Source organism: Anser brachyrhynchus (genome assembly GCF_964034855.1).
Source record: "Anser brachyrhynchus genome assembly, chromosome: 1".
Lineage (NCBI taxonomy): Eukaryota > Metazoa > Chordata > Aves > Anseriformes > Anatidae > Anser > Anser brachyrhynchus.
In genome coordinates this window covers 93,095,940-93,117,116 of record NC_137694.1, presented here as the reverse complement: position 1 = coordinate 93,117,116, position 21,177 = coordinate 93,095,940, and the positions used below count along the sequence as shown (strand labels likewise).

At 42.6% G+C, this 21,177-nt stretch overlaps 1 protein-coding gene across 44 annotated transcripts in view; it reads left to right on the top strand.

Annotated features, from left to right (window-relative positions):
* BBX (BBX high mobility group box domain containing) overlaps window positions 1-21,177 on the top strand; it is a 138,438-nt gene that overhangs the window by 10,939 nt on the left and 106,322 nt on the right. For 26 of the 44 annotated variants that reach the window (XM_080576498.1, XM_080576490.1, XM_080576497.1 and 23 more), the window contains exon 3: window positions 5,145-5,233. The exons of 16 other annotated variants lie outside the window; for them this stretch is intronic. Coding sequence is in view for 2 of the 28 variants with exons in the window: in XM_080576512.1 (XP_080432638.1) it covers window positions 21,121-21,177 (57 nt within the window). In the remaining 26 variants the exon portion in view is untranslated. Of the gene's footprint in view, window positions 1-5,144; window positions 5,234-5,393 lie in introns of those variants that run through there. 2 more of the 44 variants (XM_080576512.1, XM_080576483.1) reach the window with 1 other exon arrangement.

The window sequence follows — 21,177 nt, the reverse complement described above, 5'->3', positions numbered from 1 at the left end:
ATTTATCGGTATAGAAAACCTTAAATAAGGGAAGTAAAGCATGGACGGCTACGTGGAACTGTTGGTTGAATGTGTCCCTTTCCCGTTAACCCGAAAGAGAGCTGCCTGCACGTGTGTCAGAGGAAAACTGTCCTCGGCTGTTCCCCTTGGCATTAACTCAGTATTTTCCTTGCACCTCTACGTGCCCGCCTCTGCATTGTTGCAGAGCACCAGGTGCTTGCATGGAATAATTTCGACGGCTAAAAGCTTTTCTGGGCAAAACCTGGTGCTGCAAGAGCCCTCGCAGGGCTTGGACGGTTGGTTTCATCCAGAGGAAGCTGTCAGAGGAGCCTGGATATGCGGCCATGGACTTTGCCATCTCCACGTGCATCGCCGCTCCTGCAGGCTGCCCAGTCGTTCAGGTGGGAGCTCCAAACACCCGCCAGGTCTTCCTGGTTTGTAAGCAGCATTGGCAGATCCTGCCCCTCGGAGAGACACGTACAGAGGACACTGGTTATGTATCCACACGTGGCAGCGGACTCCCGGCAGTGTCACCAGCCCGCGGGGGCACGAGGATGCTGGAGCTGCTGCGAAGAGCAGGCAGGCTTTGTCTTGTCCGAGGGCTGTGCTGCTGCTCTCTGTGCCACGGCGATGTGGTTCCTGCGTGCGGCCCTGGCTGGTCCCACGGGGCTGCCTGCGGAGTTTATTGTCGCTCTTTGTTAAGGGAGATGGACAGCGAGGAAAGGCACAGGGGAGGTGAGGTGGTTGTCGCAGACGTCCCCGCGCAGATCCAGTCTCCCAGCGAGGACAGTACCTGCTCTCCGCCAAGGATCCTGCAGAAAATCACGGTGTTTTTTGGAGCACTGTCAGACTTTGCAGATACTGACGCTCTGCTTCAGCCCTGCTCAGGGCAGGCAGAGTGAAAGCGGGGAAGTTTTTGCACCCAATCTTCCTGGCTTCTGTGAGCCCCTGGGTGCACGCGTAGCCTCGCCGACGCGGTGCCTTGGCATTCCAGTTCTCTCTGTTGAATTGATTTAAATCATGGCCGTAGTCAGTAAGCGCTGGGTTTAAATCGGTGCTTTTAATCTCATTTTGCATTGGTATTTTTGTATTTGTTTTCTCAGAGACAATCTCTATTGGTAGACGACCGTTAAAATGCGTTGCTAAATATAGCCTTTACACTAAATTTGGCACTTCTTTTTTGTTAGTTCAGAGGCTGCAGCGTATGCACGCACATTTTCTAAATGATTGCATGGCTTACATGCATTTATTTAGTTTGCAACTGTTAGAAAGTTTTCCTTTAGGATGTGACAAATCATACTTCTCTTAAATTGTGGCCCTTGAGTCCTGTTTGTTAAGGTAACACACATGCACGAGCACACACGTGCACACACGCACAAGTTAATGCAAATAGTGTTTGCACGTAATGTTTTAAACAAAGTATTGTCCCTGATAAGGTAACAGATTCTGACGTAACCAAACCAAGCTTTTACACCCAGGAAATCTAATCCCTGCCTGTTTTGCTTTCTCAGATGAGAAGGAAAACATGCTTTCTTGCTTTTTTCAGTTCCCTGTTAGTTTTTCAACTTTACCCCAAACTCCCTTAAATGACTAACCTGGAGCAAAGACATTTTCTGTGCAACTGCAGGGGTAGTCGCTGCTTTCAGGTAACCTCGATCTAAACCTAATTCTTGTTCCTGGTACTTTGAAGACTACTTACCTGTTCAGTATTTGAACTTTATCTACAACTTTGAAGTCAAACATCTATAATTTTAGTTTACTATGAATCAAGTTATAGAACATTACAGTAGAATTTAATATTGTTTTGTTATAAATTGCAATTAAGCATGCCTTATTCGTATACAATCAGCATCAGTAACATCTGATTTAAATTTGAGTCCGATTTCTGTGTTCAGAAAGGATTTTATTTTAAGTTATCCATTTCTGTTGAGTATGTTTTCTAAGACAACTTCAGTATCCAATAGCCAAAGTTTCTGCTTGTAATAACAGATGTATCTTCCCCCATTAAGGAATGTAGAGTAACTCACTAGGTGACACCGTGGCTGTATTAACTGTTTTTTTTTGTTTGTTTGTTTGTGGGAGCTGGACACCACTAGCTTCTAGCAGGTACAGATCAACAGATATTCATCTGTTTACACAGATACATGATTAAATTAAAAAAAAAAAAACACAACTGAAATGATTATTTTAAAATTGCTGTGGCAGTCTTCTAGACTGTGTGGCATGAGACTGTGATTTTAATGGTCAAAGGAGGAGTTTATAACTTCCAGGAATGATTCTAGCACCACTGCTGTCCAGAAATCAAAAAGTGAAACCAAGTTGGTTGCTGAATCCATTTTGCTCAGCTTCTCTAATGTATTAGATGAAGAAAGTGATTTAAAAAAAGAAAAGTAAATGTCACAGAAACTCTGTGGGATAGCATGGGTAAAGAATTCCAACCGCCACCCTACCGAAATATTAATAGCATCTTGACGGAGTCAAAGAGCTTGATAACATGTATTGACTCTGCAGCTCCACGGTGTTTTTTTCTGCAGCAGGGGAAGTGCGTAGCAGTATTTGTGACTATTAAGGAATGCAGAATTAGGCCTCAGGTAGTAGAAGGGTTGTGCTCAGAAATGTGGTGTGTACCTGAGGCCTGGTGGCACAGTTATACAAGCTATTTGTATATTGTAATTTAGCTCCCCCCCACCAGGAGGAGGAGTTATACACTTCAAGAAATGTTTTTTATGGCCGTCCTTCCTCAGCGCAAACAGGTTTTGTGATCTTGTCTCTGTGTCCTGTTTTTCCATATTCTTTTGTATCAGGGCATGGGGTACTCCGAATATCAACAGTTGTGTTGGGGTTCTTGCGTAACTAAATGCTAATGTGTAAGGTTGGAAACCTGAATAGCAATCAGAAGAAAATTGAAGCAGAGGTCAAAATGCAATTGTAGGTCACAAATGTTTAAAACAGCCAACAAAAAAAAAAATGAAATGGGAATATTATTGAATGTTACCTACACTTTTTCATTAGAGAGCATGCCAGAGTCAGATGAATCACTCATCCTGAAAGGGTCACCGTTTTCATTCTCACCTGCGTTTGGTTCAAGATCAGTAAGGAAATAAGTAGTCACGCATTTTAGGCAACTTTTCTTGTGGAAGCTGTTTATTGCTGAAGCATTCATGTTTTATGAAACTGCCTTGAAACAATTAGCTCTTGTTTAGCATAAGTGTTTTAGACAGAACGCTTTAGTAATGTGGCTGATTTTATAGTTATTGCATTTCCTTAGGATTGAACTAGTCTTGTTCTAACTTGCACTTTTCCTCCCCCCTTAAACATGTGAAATGCTGAGGCTTTCTTCCCTTTCAGAAAAGAAGTATTGAGCCAAGATTTCCTCAGGAGAGCTGGTATCTTTGAGGGTGTTCTGCCAGAGATGTCTCAGGGAAGCCCGTTCCTCACATGTGCCCAGTGGTGTTTTCCTGGTGGCATGCACTGAAATGGGCTGCTGGTCAGGCTAAAAAACCTGGGTATAACATTCACCTCGGTCTGATTTCTGATTCGATGAGAGTTCGTGCGATTGCACTGAGGCTGTTGGAGCAGAGCTGGGCTGTGTTTGTCACAGAGATTCTGGCAAAACCAGCTGGGAGCACTGCGTGCTTAAAATGTTGCTTAACTACTTGGGTAACGCTTGATTGGGAGAACGAGACACCCTCACTCCTCTGCGGTTCTGTTTTGGAGGGGGAGAGGGTTTTGGTCCCATCACTGCAGACAAAGCTTGCTGTTTACAGGAGCCGTGCTGCAGGAGGTCTGATCACTTGCTTCGAGTTCAGTGAGAAGTCTGCTGTTGACTTCAGTGGACATAAATGTGGACTTGGAGCAAATGCCTTCACGGATCTCACTGAAGAACTTATTATTTGGGGATCGTCTGTGCTTTACCTGTATAAGGATACCAGTTATTGGTGTGAATTTTACTGTAGCACAGCTGCAGGTAGAAGTATGAGCATGGATACAGTAAACTTGGAATGAAGGTACCGAATGCCGTGATAACTTTCTTAGCTTCAGAGACCAAAACAAGCTGTAAAATCCCTTCTATAAGGGTGGGCTTGCGTTTCTGTAAGTTTGCTTTTTGGCCTGTTAAGGTATGCTGGTATAACAACTGATGTAGAAGTGAAGCATGCATGCAGATAAATCCCTTGCTAGGTGCCCACTAGCGTCCTGGTGCTGTGGTAGTTGTACTGATCAGGTCCTGCTATAGCTTAAGCAAGACCTTCTTCTAAGGGAGACAGATTCTTGGTGTAATGTGTGGGTTACACTCAAACAGCGTTGGGGCGAAGAAGAATGATCTTGGAGTGAGTTTCTAGTAAAATGTGCACCATGCACTGAATGAACTTACTGGGAGTATGACCTGGGGATATGCAATACTGTATCTAATACAACACTGTTTAAGTTCAAATATTTTCAGAGGGATGGGTGAAAATGTTTTCTGCTTCTGCATTCATACTTTAGCAAGCAAATGAAAGGTTAGCGCTTCCTTTTAGGATTCAAGCAAAGAGAGAAAATTGTTCCAATAGAATAAGGAAAAAAAACTGACTAGTTATGCAGTTTTACCATTAACTTGCTTCATGATCTCAGGCAGATCACTTCTTTCTTTCTGTTTCTATGTTTACAAATCAGGATGGCGATGGCTTTGTCCTTTGTAAAGTGTGATGCTATCTATGGATAGAAAAACTGGATACCGAGTAGCAGAACAGAAAGTAAAGAAGAATTGTCTAGACTCTTTTTTTATTTTTCACCATATGTTCACTCCATAATAAGGTGAAATAGCAATTGTATTGATAGAGCTGTTTTCTAATACTTAGAGGAAAACTTTACAATGAGGCTTAGTTTGGTTTAAAATCTGTGATGATTTTTAAAGTCTAGAAAAGATGCTTGCTTGCTTCTTCCTCTATAGAGAGGTGGACTGCAGGTTGACTTTCAGCATTTCATCCTATCAGAGAGTCAAAACACTTCACTTTCTAACCAGATATATAAATGGAAAAGTATGGAAGAGTGTACTGTAGAACACAGATGATGTTGTCATTTATATATGTTACTTATTTTGCTAAACAATAATACATTATTAGGGGATAATAACACTTTGCTGTCATACTTGTGTACTTTTACAGGCGTCAGCTAACTGCATTTTAGAAACACTTCAGAACCAGAGTTACCACCCCCATTTTGCAGATCGCAGAGTAGACCCGGGGATGTTCAGGTAAGACCAGGGGATGGCAAAACTTCTGAACTTCCTGGCATTTTTGACATCACTGTAAAATTTATAACACCAGCTACCTCTTTGTTACTAAAACCTCTGCCCTATATGTGGACACAGTGTTATTTTTCCACACTGATTGGGGGGGTTGGGGGGGTAGGGGTGGGGAGTGAATTGTGTTATCTGTCAAATTTCAGGCTTACTAGCTAAGAATTTGCAAACTCTTGGCAAATCTGCCAGTATCCGGCTTCAGTATTCAGAACTGTTCTTGTACATCCAAGAATTTGTGCTGTATGATAGAAACTTAACCTTGTAGGCAAGAGCCTTTGGACCTGATGTTTTGTTCTTCCAACTCAGGGTTTCTTCTGAACTCAGTGCTGTATGAGTACTGCCCTCCGTTCTTCCCAGATCTTTGAAAGTGACCTTGCAAGGATGTATGAGCATGCTCTGTGGTCTGAGATGTGTGGAGGTGATAGAAATGTATTTAGCTCGTGCCTGGTACCATCATAAAACATCCTACTGCTCAGAGGACGTTACTAGGCCAGGCTGGGTCTGTACTTAAATATTTCAGCGTGTTCAGTCCAGCTGTTCCTCCTGAGCTTCCTGCTCTGAAGGTGGGCATAACTGGTTCGGAAGGAAGTAAGCACGGCAGCACTGTGGGGCTCTGTAGGAGACTTTGTTGCTCAAGTCCCAGGTTTGCATTCCTAGTTCTTAGCAGCAGTTCACTAACAAGCAAGCATAATGACTGTCTTTTAAAGCAGATTGGACTGAGAATCATTGTATCTCGTGCTTTCTTTTCTTAGGCTAGTATTGTTCAGAGCTGTGGACTTTTGTGCCGACCTAGGGTTTTAAGTGTGTTCTGCTTTTTAGTTGGCACTCAGTCTTGAGCATACCGGAACTCGATTTCACAGAAAACTCTTTGTACCTTGTTCACCTGATTTCAAATCCAGCTGTCTGTGTGCTATACTGTGAAATAAAATAATAGAAAGAAAATAATCAGTAAAAATTGGTGGATCCTAAGAAAGGTTTTCTCCATCCTTGCTGTTACAGTCAGCATTGTCAGGTTTTTCTAGCTGCTTCCAAACATGAATCTTTTAGACTGAGTTTTTCCTTTGTTGGGTTTATCCTTAAGACAAGGGTCATGTAGGGTTTTCTTCTGAGGGAGATGAGAGAGAATTACTATTGTAAAAATATTTATCTTCAAGAAAAAAAAAAGGCAAAACACCTTTAAAGATAAATATAAGGAAACAGCCTATCGATCTTATGGAGATTGTTCTGAAGACTGTTGGTCCTGATTGCTTTCCAAAGAAATTATTTTTATTTCACAAGTACAGAACACTTTTTCATTGTTCTTTTTCTTTTTGTGGTATGCATATGTGCGTAAGAATTCTTCTTCATTTGTGGAGAAGACTAAGATCTGTGTATGCTTGGTTATTTTAGGGCCCAGTCCGGCAGTGCCTCTGTCAGTGCCCCTAAGCAGTTGGCGGATTGAAGCCTTAGCTGCAGCTAATCGTATAGGGACCTGATCCTGCACCAAGACACTTTGGCACAAATTCTTGGGCATGTGTACACTTCTGGGTAGGCTGTTGTGTCTTGGCATCAGTGAAACAATTGGTTAGGATGGATCTGATTGTGGATTCCATTTGATGAAGCAGCAAGGTTCCTCTTGGAAATCTGATGAGATTTGTTATGTACAGAGGCTTGTAAATTCTGTAACCGGAGTGATTTTTTTTTAGAGATGCTTCTCAAGAAATAGAAATGATTACGTTCAGAACTTTCTTCTTCTTAAAATATAAGGCTAAGCAGTTGACAATAAAAGTAGATAAATAAGGGTATCGATAAAAATAAGTGGTAAGTGGCTCGATGGCAAGGAATTTTTTAATACTTCTTTTTCTAGTTATTACATGAATAAAGTAACTTATTTAACTGCTTAGAAAGTTTCCTCAACAAAAGTATTGTGTTTTTGCAGAAAAATAAATATTTCAAGAAAAAGCACAACAAATCTTAGCCTGGCAGATATGGAGAAGTGTTTCAGATAGGAACCAGGCTGAAGCCATGCCATGATGCTTCCTTGACCTGGCCCAGATGCTGCTGGCTCCTTAGAGGTCTCACAGGTTTACGCGGAGTTAATGCTGGCTGAGTGTCACTGCTGATGTTCAGAATCCTGTGGACAACAGTGAGAGCTGAAAATAGTCAGAGACTTCTCAGTCTGCTGCTGTTTGCACGTGCTGCTGTTGTCAATGCCAAGATGAGGACTTCTGGTCAGGGCATGAGAAGTGTCTATGCTGTCACCGTTTTCAAACCATCCTGTAGAATAAGGTAGTAGCTCAACTCCCTGGTACTGCTTTGAGTGTCTAGGCAAGTAGGGATCTTCCTACTGCATTGCTAATCTTGCAGAATATAGGACTAGTAGAGAAATAAAATGAAGATGAGAGGATAAGGCAGTCACCAACGTTCGCTTGCATCAAAGTGAAGTTTCTTGTAGAGTCCCATTGTTTCTCTCTAGTGCTTTGTGGTGGTGTTGAGAGACTAGCAGTGAGTGTTGGACATGAGCCCCTCTGGTGCTAGAGAGTGCCATTGCTTTTTCTCTGTACCCAAGGGCAGAAGGTGCCCTAGATACATGTCTGCAGTTACAGCAAGACTGGTTCAGTGGCATGGTACTCCAGAGCAGGGAAAGAGCTTCTTTGAATAACTCCTGATGAGGTGTCAGTATTCCTAATGCTCAGAGCGAGGGGAGAAGATAGAGGTACCTGTGCTGTCCTGGCAAGGTGTTGGCTCTATCTCACCTTTGGGGTGCACATGGTATGTCCTGCAGTCCTCATCTTTCACAGAGCTCTGTTCCATCTGGATTTCCTGGAGTGGAGAGTAGGATACATAAGGACAGCTGTGAGGAACATTGTGGTGTCGTCCAGGTGCAGTCAGAGCACAGGCACAAGTCAGTTTGAGAAGGATCCTCAGCCCAGGTGTTGTCAGAGATTGTTGCAGATACTTCCAAACTTGGACTTGTAAGTTAATTGTCAGGCTATTGGGACTTTAAAAGTATGTAGGAGGAGATAAAGGGGGAGGAATATCAAAGCTATCAGAGACAACCCTGCTGTTGAAGTTACCAGGGAAGCTCATGAGGTTGTAAAACTTCTTATCTGAGAGCACACAATTTGTGTCCCTCAGGTATGCTGTGCCAACTTGATTCATTGCCTGACAATCTGTCATTGTTTCACTCTTTAAGAAAAATGCATTCTGCTTATGGATGAAAGGGGACATTCCTGCTGCATTTCCTTTGGCTATGGGTCTGTAATTATTGTTCTTGAGTTTATTTATGAGCTATTGAGGCCTTTGCTGAAGACAATTTGCTTATGACGTCAGAAAGCTGTTCCTGTTTTGAGTCTGACAGTTTTTCCCCTTACTAGAAGGAAGTCCCGAGGAGTTCAATTTTCTACAGTTGGCATGAATACAGTGTGGTAAATCTCCACCAGGTTCAGAGAAGATATTTGTGAGGCACATGGGTGGTGGAAGTGCTCCTCAACTGCTCTTTCGTTTCTATGCATCTGTGACAACTCTCTTAGCTCTGAGAACAAAAAGGATCAGGTTCATTGGGGTTGTTGATTGGGTTCATGGATTCACATCATCCGTGCTTCTCTCTGCATTTTCATTTTTGTGATCTGGAGCGGCAGACGTTTTGCTTAAATAGAGAACCTCACTTTTGCTCTGTCCTTTGCAGCTGCTGTTGTCTTTTGTACCTCCAGGAAGTAGGTTTGACTGGTCACTTGTCTTGAGTGGCAGTAGACAAGGTGTAAGATGTGAGGACGGAGATCCAGGGATCTTCACCTGCTTGTTCCTGCATTGAAAAAGTTCTCCTGTTCCAGTTCTTGTTCTTCTCTGGAGAACTTTAGTAGTTCATGAAGTCCTCCACATATGGAAGGGGATGGAGGGGAATAATACAGGGGAAAAACATTAAATAGAAGGCCAACTGGCAGTTAAGAAGTACACGGATTTTCAGCCTAAATTCGTATTTCTGTGTGGAATCTATTTCAAATATGTGAAATTTACTGTTGGTGACAAGTATTTGATCAGTGTTATTTTAAACTTGGATGCATCAGCAAAGAGCCTATCCAAAACATAGGATTCTTGACAGCTATTTAAATATTTAAAACACCCTCCATGTGATTACTAGATCCAGCAGTTCAACTATATAAACAACTATATAAACAATGCTAGGAATAATGAACCAGAAAATATTCAAAATAGCATGCCCTCTCCATAAATATTTCTCTCTCATTTTAATATTCACCATGGTGAAACTCAGGGAAGGTAATTCCTAAATGCTTATTTATTTTCACTGGCTTGCCGCTGAAATAGGCTTTCAGGGAAATCCATGGAGTCCCACAAGGTGGCAGGAGCTAACTGTTCTACACCAGAGCTGTGGTTTGAAGGAAAGTCAAGGTAATGAATCGATTTTGCCAATTGCATGCATTTGGATCATAAGCAATTTAGACCAAACTTCAGAAACCCAGCTTGCACTTCTGAATAATTTAGGCAAATGGATAAGATTCTATCCTCAAGAATTTTCCTTCAAAAAAAAAAAAGTTCAAGCATTCTTTCCATGTCAACAAAAAGGACCTTCATTTTCACTCGGTGCTGTTTCTTTGCTTGTAACGTGCATCATTGCTGCAAACGGAGAGTGGGCCTGCAGCCCTGCAGCAGCAAGCTGGCATACGAGGTTCACAGTTTAACAAATTGGCAGTGAGCGTCTCCAGCATGCAGACTACCCTTGACATGATGAGGATGTTGATCACGAGGACAGACGCAGCAGCTGGGGCTGCAGGACTGCGCGAGTGAAGGAATCCTTTGCTGCTTTAATGAGGCCATAGAGATGTTTCTCTCGGAAACTGAAGAATCAAACCAGCATGGAAATGTCCAAGTGTGGGGATTACTGGAAGTCATGAAAATAGCTCATCCTAATTAGTGAGACTGTAGGCTAGTATATGGTGCATCAGGCTGAAATGCAGGGGATCTATTCGCTGTCTTTTCACTGCCCCAGTCCCCTGGAGTTCTTGTTTCACCTGTTCTTGCTTTTGTTTCCATTTACCTGCTGGTGGTCTGCTCTCTCTTGAAACACTTCTGTGATCAGGTTGTGAGAAGCACCACAAAAGAAAGGGGTTAGTCAAGTATGTCTTGTCAAAGATGTAATTTGAGAGCCCCGTTGTTCTGTACTTACGCTAGCTTAACCTTGCACTCTGAGTTCTAGGTCTCCCATTGTAGGATCTCTCTGGCCTGCCTTAGGAGGTAATCAGTGGACTTCCATGTTGTCAGTAGGCAGAAGTAACAGTTAACAAAACAGTTAAGATGAAGCAATTGGCCCTGATTCATTGGACAAGACTAGTTTTGAGACCTGTCAATCTCTTGATTTGTGTTGAGATTTTATATTCTTTAAATCTGTGAGTGTCCTATCTTTATTTTTGAATGAGAGGACAATTCTTCTGTATTTGCCAGGTACCTTTGGGAATTTAGACAGTCCCATGTCTGTGGACAGAATGCAATTAGTAGTGCTATGGCAAAAGTGAGAATGTTTAAGAAAGGTACCTATTAGACAGACATTTGGAGTAGAAATAGCTCAACTCTTATATGAAACTTCAGTTTCTTATTTCTCAGTTAATTTCATGTTGCTATGCTGTAGGAAAAAAGTAAATCTAAGTGTATGTGATAGATATACTGGAATAGCCACTTGGGGTAAATTGAGTGAAAATTCTTCCATGCCTGTCTTATGAAATTGTGGTGGGGGGTGGTTTTTTTTTTTTTTTTTTCTAGCAATATTAGAAACAAATTAAGAGCTTTTGGAGTGACTTACAGACTTTTTGCACTAAGATGTAGTAAAATTGGCCACTAAAATACCTACACCTTGCTTTACTGACTGGGGGACACAGGAGGAGATGTAGAGGTGAATGTTCTTAGCAACTATCATAAAGAAGTAGCATATACTATTATCTTGTCAAATACAAGAGCTTCAGAAATCTTTCTTTTTATGCTCCTATTTGCAGGAATGCATGAATTGTAGGAAATTATTCAGGTCTGTCCTAACAGGAAATAACTTTAGTGAATGCATTCAGATATTTATTATTTTGAAGTGAAAATGTTGTGATTTCCAGTGGTTGCTCTTTTCACCTGCCTTGCAGTTTGAAAAGAATTTCAGGTCTTAATTTCCTAATCATTATTTTAGGATATTTATGTAAATAATTATGTGAATATTCAGCATTTGATGAACATACTATTGAAATCTGTGATACGCAGTTGAAAAGGCGTATAATTTAAACAGTTGCATGCCAGTAGGATTGGACTGGTTTTTCTGTTAGAACTCTGGTGGAATGACCATCGGCTGTGAATTATTAAGAAGTTATTGCTTATTGAAAGAAACTTAGCTACGTTTGTGACTAATGCTTTCTGAAATTTTCAGTCCTGCAAGTGAGTTGCTTTGTTCCCATTACAACTCAGTGAGAAGCAACAAATTGCTTACGCTGACTTGAAATACGCAGGGGGGAAAAAAAGCACCACATACCTGTATGTACATGTGATGGAAGAAGTTTTAAACTTTAATTGATCAAGGTGTTTGGTGTTCTATAAGGTTTTAAAATGTTGTTCCTGTATACCACAACCCTCTGGACCTTGATGGGCTTGCAGGGCGTATGGTATTGCTGCATATTCAGAGTTCTGTGGCATGGTGAAGTTTGAGCCCTACTGGTCTTTGTTCATAGAAAGTCAGCGACTGGGGCAATACTGGCAACAGACAAAGCGACTTTAATTTCATCAGAGTGAATACAGAAAAAGGCTCCAGAGTATATAGCAGCATGTCTTAGTGGCCAGAATGGTAGCTTCCCAGAGAACAATAGACATTGGGTGGTTCTCAACTGTGATTTAAAAAAAATAAAATTAAAAAAAATCACAAGAGATTTCTTCTTGGTGGTGTACTTAACTGTTAGAATAAACTGGGTGGCCCGATAAAGATTACAGAATGGTTTGGCAATTGATTGCTCTTGCTGTGTAACTCCAGTTAATCACAGTGTTATTAGCGGAAGTGAGAGGTGGAGAGGACTACACAGGACGTCTGCCTCGCCAGTGTAAATATATTCTTCCAGGAAACCCGGGGTCTTCCTTCTATATCTGCCAAACTCTGTCTTTAAAGTCTCAGCTATTCTGTTGATTTTAGTTAATTCGGGGACAATTGAAGTCATCCCATCCACTAGATCCCCTACTGAGGTGCTGAGTGCTTTCTCTTCTCCATGAACTCCTTGGGAATGCGGGGCATCGCTGGCCTGTGTTAAATGCCCAACACAACTAAGGAGTCCAGCCAGACAAACAGGCAGATATACTGCCTGTTTATTGACAAGGCTAAGAGTTTTCTCTGTCCCTCCCAAGTGTGTTTTGCAGTTGGATTTGAGGAATTTTGAGATCTAGGCAGTTGGCCGTGCAGTACCCAGGGTCTTTCCAAAAAGACAAAAGACTGTGTACTACCAACTTTTTAGAAGCACCTCCTTTAAATGTAGCATGTTCAAGTCCAACCTGGCATAATGTCAAACCCTAAGGGTACGTCTACATTGCAGACTGCTGTGTTGTGTAGTTTACCTGAGTGTGCTTTAAATAAGGTAGAACAAGCATCAGAAGTGGTTTGGCAGTGATAGCACGGAGCTCTGCGCCCGCTAATTTAACTTGCAGTGAGTAAGGGTAAATTAGCTCACGCAGAGTGCTGGGATGCTACAACTGCTGCTCCTTGTACTGGCTTAGTTTATTTAAATCCAGTTTCTATGTCTAGGAGCATGGGGCTGCTGAAACCACCCGGAGTCATTGGTGCCAGTCCCTGGTGCTTGGTGCCATATGCAAGGAGGGCACGTCGTGGACGCCCCTTTAGGATGCAAGGTCTGGTTGGGCTGCGTAAACAGCTTTTCCTACCCTAGCAAGTTGCAAATCCTGTTTATGGATTTCTTTTATAACACTGGGTGTTGAAAACAGTACTTTCTCTTGGGAAATTATTATTCAATTAACTTGGTATTTATTTTGATATTAAGATTTGTTGTGGTTATTGAAAGAGCAAACTCGTTGGGGATGAACTCGGTTGATCAGAGGGCCTGTTTCTGGGTTTTATAGGAGTGGGGGTGGCAGGGGAGGACCAGTGCATTTCCTTTGGTGCTCAAGCTAGGATTTTTACTCTATTCTTCCACCTTTTCCACAACTGGAAACAAAAATCCTTAAGAAAGCATGTGAAATACAGAAGCCGGTCAACACTGCAGCTGAGCTACCTGCATTTATCTCAACTGTCAGCAGCAGAGTGCCAATCAGTGTAGGGTCTAGGAGGTGGTGTTGCCACCTGCTTAAACAGATCAAGCTGGTCTTCTAGTGACTTGAAGGAAGTCAGGTACGTCCACGTGACAAGAAGCTGTAAACGTGGTCACTAAACTAGTAAGTGCTCCAGTTGTTGGGCCAGGCCTTGTGTTCCTGCAGCAGTGTAAGCCTTCAAGGCTGTGTATAGCATTCTTCTCCCGCCAGAATTTTGCAGAAATGTAAGATTTAAACAAATAAATAAATCACTACAGCATTTAGTGTACTAAGTAAGTGTCTGTAGTTGGGAAATTGTAGTGTCCGTGTGGTTTGTACACCACAGTGGTCTACAAGTGACACCATTAAGTTTGCAACCCGCACCTACACACAAGTCAAGAGATCACGTTATAATAGCAGGATCGCTTTGACAGCAAACTGAGCACTGGGGAAGGCATTGAACTCCTCTGAGCTGCTTGTTACAGCAGTCTTTTCCATTTCTCACTTAAACTCAGCACCGCAGCCGGCAGCTGCCCCCACCCCTGGCCTGCTCCTGTGCTGTACTGGCGGGTCCAGGGAGCGTCTGGGGATTGAGGCAGGGGCTTAACCACAGCAGCCAGAGGCTTTTCCATCTCCCATGGGCTATCGTGCTTCTCTGGGACAAGTTAAAATGTGTGGATAGCAGTAGTGACAGTGCGTACCCTCTGGCTGCTGTGTTTCACGGTGTGGGGTCTTCGTGTAAACAGCCGTTCTTGTTAACCCGCCTTACACTTCAGGAGTGCAGGACGGATGCAGGAATGGGAGAACTCGTCACTGGCAAGCCAGTGTTTTACCCTAACAACTGGAGTGTGTGTTGCTTTCCTGCATAGATCAGGGATGTAGTTTGGATCTGTAAAGCATTACATCCTTTGGTAATGGGAGGCCTGGCTTAAACCAGTGATTTTTCTTCCTGCAAATCAAAACCAAAATAACCTTTGGCCTTTCCCCAATTCGCAATACATGGATGCTATTACTCTGCTAAATTTATCCAGGCAGGTAGCTAACATGCAGACTGGTATCTGCGTTCCTTGTGTTCAGGCTGGAGTGGCAGGAGGAGCCCCACCCCTCATCTGTGGTGTCCCACAGATGTTTTAAACTTGAATGCAAGAAACCTGTATGATTTTCCTTGATGAAGAGGTTTGCTGTATTTGGGCGTGCACCAATTAGTACTTTTCATAGGACTTTTTCACTTTTGATGGCTGAACCTAGAAACGTTGCTGCGGATGTTTTCAAATGCTTTGTGGGGGCTTTTTTGCTTGTTTGAAATGTCAGTTTACAGTGTTGGTAATCTGTTTTGTGTTTTTGTAGTAAAGTTAAATGTTGCGTAATAGAAACTTTTTTTTTTTTAACTTTAGATTCCCACACAAACACTGGGGAGAAAAACCACAGACCAGAAAAGAAAATGCATGCTTTTTTGATTGAATGAGAAAAATGACTCATTTAGTTTTAGATAGTGTGCTGGCAAAACACAGAGAAGCTCGTAGCTGGAGAATAACGGGTGATAGCCACTGATTCACAAGTCAGGATTCAGAGGCAGGTCTTTGGATGCAAGTGGACATTATTGTGAGAGATATTAAAGCAAGCGCGTGCTCCGGTGCATGAAACCGTAAGCAACGTTTATTACCGAAGATGAAATGATGTGTTGTTTTTAAAGCCAGCTTGCTATTAGCTAAGGCTAATTAATGGCTTAGCAGGAGCACCTGGAGTTCAGTTAGTTCGTGATCACTGGGAGGAAGTCGTGGTTGGTGAAACAAATGAGCAGCTGAAGGCTGGGTGATGCTCGTCTCCTCGGTCCACCATGGTGGCTGGTCCTTGGCCATGGTCACGACTGTCACTACAGGAGTTTAGCCGTGATGGGGCTGCAAGTCAGTCAGGTTTTTTCAGATTGGAGAGGATCTATTGTCATTGATGACAGCCCAGAATGAAATTAGGTTTCAGGATTTCGGCGGATGGGATACCAGTGGGACCAAGCTCCAGAAAATCTGATTTTGCAGTACTCTGGCTCTGGAAGGGACGTCTCACATTGCACTTGATCACCGTCTTAATTATTAACATTCAACTATGTGCCAAACTCAGGCTTTCTGATGTGCAAGCTAATACTGTAACATGAAAAAACAACCACAGCGTGTGTGTGTCCTGTATACAGAACTCAGGCTGTGACAGTGGTTTTCCAGCACTTCATTAAAGTAACTTAAATTTGAAAGATTTATTTTTAAATGTTTCAAGATTTGAATTCAATGAAGCACTCGGTGGATGAGGTGTGAAGCTGGAGGAAGTTTTTCTGAAGATGACAAGATTTGGCCCAACCACTAAAGGATTCTGTGAAAACTCTAAAGGAAATCATTCAAGTAAATAGTTGTGTGTAGTGGCTGTTTCTAATTGGGCTTGATGTTTTATTACAGTTAGTTTTCCATTTAGGAGGGAAGATAGGAACCATAAAACTTAATGCAAATTAGCAGAGCGAAATAGCTTGCTTTCTAACTGCTCTTTGAACCTTTGTATGTCTTTTAAGAATATGCTTATGGAATTGCAGCAGTACATCTAGGAAGAAAAGTAGATTTTTTAAAATTATTTTTCAAGTAAAGTAGAAGTATGTCTTCTTAATTGTTTCTGATCGGAGAACTCAAAAATAGAGGCTTATACCAATGCAGTTTTCTTTTCAAAAAGTCCGTTTTGCATTTTGATCTCAGGGAGAACAGGTTGGTGTTTTTTGTTTCTGCTGCAGGTAATACGTGCTCTTACAGTGCGAGAAGTGAACTTGAGCATCTCTAAACTTACTTTTGTAATAATAAAGCTAAAAAGGGAGCAACTGTGTTAGGATTGTATTGTGTTGTGCAAAGTATTGGGGTACCTTCTGTAAAGCAGAGGGGAGCAGGGAATTAACTTCTTGAGAGAACAATGTGGGGGAAGGAGGAGAAGGGAGAGCATGCTGCTGGCAGTCGGATTTTTGGCTTTGATATTTTCCACATTATGTGTTGAGCGATGCTTGCACCTGAAGTTGTTCTGACACTTTGTGTGTAGCACGTAATGGGGAAGTGGCATCCAGGTGATGCAGATCTGCCGTTGCATGTATGCTGTTAGCATGCTACAGAGCCTAGGAGGCTGTTGTGTGTATGTGTGCATATATGAAAATATTTGATAAAACTTCCAGGCAAACTGGAGATTCTGCTATTTCTGAACACACGAGTTGTTGATGGTGTTTTTTGGAATGTTTTATTAATGTGGATGAGTTCATTTATCTGTTTAGTCTTGTTTGACCTGTGTGGTATTGCAGAACAATGCAAGGGGTGGATTGGGAGATTGTATCCGTTTTGAGTTGAGTATTGACTTAGTTTCAAATTAGTGATAAATACTGTATTTGTTCATGGGATTGGAATAAAATACGGAGCTTAGTGGAGATCATAATTTATGGGTATTGCTGCAAACTCTGTATGCATGTGAGCACCGTTCTCATATGAATTTTATAGGACCCAAGATTAACTAGTATTGCAAACTTGATTGATGGGAGAATTGTTTGCGTGTCTTAATGGACAGTCACTTCCAAGTTACATTTTTGAGTGTTTTAGATATACTCAAAATGTTTGTTTGCTCCCCTTTGCTGTTATATTTCCTTGCTGGTTAGCAGGAGAAAACTTTCAACCATGCAAGATTCATCAGTGTTATTTTTTTGTTTTTGTACCTTCTTTCATCAGGTCTTCCTCATCTTGGTATCTAAGTAATCTTAATGTTCGTAAAGTAGCAGAGTAACAGGCTAAGAGAAGTCATCCTTTCAGCTCAGAAGACAAGTGTAGTGATGGCCCAAGCAAATTTGTGACCAATATACCTCCTATTTTGCTTTGTTTGTGGTGTGTTTTTTGTTGTTTTTTTTTTGTTTTTAACAGAGACAGTTTGGTGTTTAGTCTCTCTACCTGTCTCTAACATGGGGGATGAGGGATCAGAAATTACCAAATATAAACAAATTTTGACAGCTGTGGTTTTAGCAAAAAAAAAAAAAAAATTCATGTTAATAGTGAAACTGTACAGAACTACTTTATTGGAAGTTCATGAATTTCTAATAGTATGTGAGTTTTTAATGCACAGGCATGCATATGCTTGCAGGTGCTTGCTATTTCCTATTTGCCTTCTTTCTGAGGTAGGTTTTTACCCTGTCTAGTAGTGACAGGATGCTTATATGTTAGTTGATCCTTTTTGATGCCTTTTTCATTTACATCTTTCAAAAATTCGTGTTTTCCCTGCAAGGAAAAAGTTGATGCAACTTAAGATAATAAGTTTTCAGCTTCTTTTGTTACTTTGAAAACATTGGGGAAAAGAAAAAAAGGTGTCCAGTAAGTGTATGGATACCTGAAATAAACTTATTTAAGCTTACCAACAACTGACTAAACTTCTTAGTCACTTTTGCAGCCCCCCCCGGAAATAGCAACCACAGTGTAAAAACTGCTGATCTAATGCTGTATCTACACCGAAGCCAGAGACCTCTGGACAGGGTAATAATGCTAGGCAGCAAAGATAGTGACAGAAGCCTAACTGGTTGGTAGTGTTAAGCACAAAATGTTTCACTTTGAGAAGACTTGTACAGTCCGGCTCCTGAAATGGTGAACTTTAATTCAAAATGTATTTGTTATTTTGATGACCTCAGCCAATGCAGCTTGGGAGGGGCAAAGATGCAGAGAATAATTATTTGGAACTACAAGCAGATGTTACTCTAGCTTCTCAAGGAAGTTTCTTACGTAAAATGACAGAGTTAAAGAGATGGAGCTTTTTGTACTGAAAACATCATAATACTTCAGGCAGTGTTTCCCCAGCTTTGTCGGTGTATGACCTGTCATCTTAGGGATCAAGTCCATTCAGTAGTTAAGAGACTGATGTATAACTGATAGAGGACAGTCTTCCAGAACACTAACAATAAATGGTTTACAAAGTAAATAGCAACAGTTACTTACAGATGTGTATGAGAGGGTTTTAGTTTGTTACAGAGTCAGGATAAACTTAGAGCATATTTTTAACCTCAGTAATGTCGTAAGTGATTTGTTAGCTCATAAATTGTCTAATGATTTTTAGTTACTAAGGATACATTTTTTTGAAGTGCTTCTCGTGTTCTGGGTAGCTGGAATAAATTGTCTTTGACTGTTGTGTCAAGAGTGTCAGAGATTAGTCTTGTGTATCTCTTGAAGTACTCTGTCTGGTGTACATGTGTACGTGAAATGAGGAAAGGAGGCTGCTAGTACACTACCAACAGCATACCTGGCCAGTATTTGTGGCAACTGAACAGTGTGCTTTCAAAAGTTTATCTCAGCTTGAATAGTAGGGAAGAAGCATTGCTCTGTGCTGTAGAATCTCTCTTGTGCAAAGCAGAGGTAGAAAACAGTTTCTCTGAAATACATAGGATAAGCCTGGGATGGGATGTGGGCTTGGGAGCTCTTTTGTTTCTGGTAGACTCCCGAAGCTGTGATGAATGATGCTGCACAGGTGTTGGTTTCTGATTTGAAGGCTTTCTGCACAGGGTTTTGTGTAACAGTTATTATATCAGAAAAGGTTTGTGAGTGTCTTTGCTGCTTCTCTCTCAAGTCATGCTCTTAACCTGTATTTTAGCCTTGCCTGCTCTTTTGTCCACATGCCACCACCAGAACAGCACCCCATGCAGTTTTTGTGGACTCTTGGTTTTGCTTCTTGCTAAATCTGTTCAGATGAGTGTATAAATTACATTCCCAGTTTCAATATAGTTTTGGCTTCAAAGTACATCTTAGCGAGGAAGAAGCTGTATATCACTCCAGTGCTAATAGTTTCCCAAAACTAACAGGTAAGTTCTCCTGGAAGTGAAACCAGAGTGTTTCAGTATGTGCAGAAAAATGGATAAAGCCGCTGAACTGCATGTGTTGAGGTTCAGGTGGATAGGACCTGGCGTGTTGCTGCTCACACCCTGCCTGGCCTAGTCTGCATGCTGAGATGTAGGTTGCCTTCAGTCTCCTTGTGGCTCTGCTGACGCTGCTGCTGCTGCACCTGAAGATGCTGCTGCAATGAGGCTTTGCATCCACTGCTGTCAGAGCTGAGTACTTCATCAGAGGAGCTGTAGCTAGGGATGTACATCTGCATAGGTAACCTGCAATTTACAGCCCGATGAATTAAATTAACTGCAGTTGCCAAAAGCAGGCTGTGAGCCGTGGAGGCTGCAAACGAAGGCACAAGTCCTGTCTGGCCACTCTTGAAGTGAAGAGGGTCAGGCTCTGCAGAGAGGCGAGGAGAGCTGTGATTATGTCTCTGTGCTGTGGGAATCTCTGCTCTGTTCCCTGCGGTTTTATCTGAAACAGCGCTGAGGAGCTCCTTGAGGAAATTCTGTCTGTCCTTTCGTATGGCCTCTGCACTGTCCTTACTCAGGCTGCACAAATAAAAGGAAAGAACGAGGTGGCAGGATGATGGCTGAAAACCAATGTCAAGTGCTAGCTGATGATCAGTTAAATCTGCTTTCATGTAGTGGCAAGGTACAAGCTAGCTCTGCCTGCTTACAGGAAAAAAACTGCTGGATTTGTCTGCAGACCGAGTATAGGAAATACTTTGAAGTAGTGGTCAAGAAAGTGGAAAAAACACAGTGGATTTTAAAACAGTCATTAAATACTTTGTTTAAAGTTGCTGGGTTTCATAATCCTCTGGAGTGGGATCTCCCAGATGCGCATTAAGGACATGTCACTGGCTCCTATATTGAGCAGGCAAGAGGAAGTAACTGAAAGAAATGGTAAAGCGCAAATTGCTCGGCTGTCCTGCTTCTCTTTTCACTTTTCCTGTCAGTACCAGCGTAGAGGGTGTCAGACAGGGTTTTAAATACTGTGAGGACTCTTAGTGATTTGCTGTCTTGGTTTCTTGTTTATTTTCGTTTTCTCTCCGCAGTACAAAGTACCTGTAGGTCTTGCGGTGCCAAGCTAGTGAGGGGAGAGCGTTCGGAGCTGAAAACAGCAAGTGTTGGGTGGGAATACTCCCCCTGCTGATCTCGTCTCACTTAGGAAAAAGTGTAAACAAACGGGGATCATCTGCTTTTCCCTTCTGGGCATAGCCCAGGTTCTGCCTGTGTGTTAGGAAGACCCGCTGGCACCCCGTTTGCCCTTAGGGGTTTTAATTCTTCTTTGGAAACAGCGGCTGAAGGCTCCCACCGAAGTCCGCCTGCCTCGCCGTGCATCCTGTTGGCTCAGCTTTGACGTTCCGCTTTCTCCGCCGTCCCCAGCTGGGTCTGTGGGGTGCCGTGGGGAGGCCTCGCATCCCTCTCGGCTCCCCAGGAGCCCACAGCTGCCATACAAGAGGCTGGCAGTGCCGGGGCTGGCTTCCAGCGGGGCTCGGCCGTGCTGCCAGGAGGGAGCTCGGAGCAGCCAGCCTGGGCTCCGCTCCGCCCCGTCGGCGCTGCTGAGGTCAGCTTCCTGCTGCTCGCTTTCCTCCGAACACGGCTACTCCTCCCATGAAGGAGAGCGAGATTTCCCCGAGTCTGGAGAGCTGGCCCTTACGGGTGGCCGCCAGGCCAGGCGGGCGGCATCGCGGGGATCCTGCGGCGTAGCGGAAGGGCAGCCGGCATGGTGGGCAGGCTGCCGTGCCGCCCGGGCAGCCCCGTGACCTGGCGGGCGCAGGAG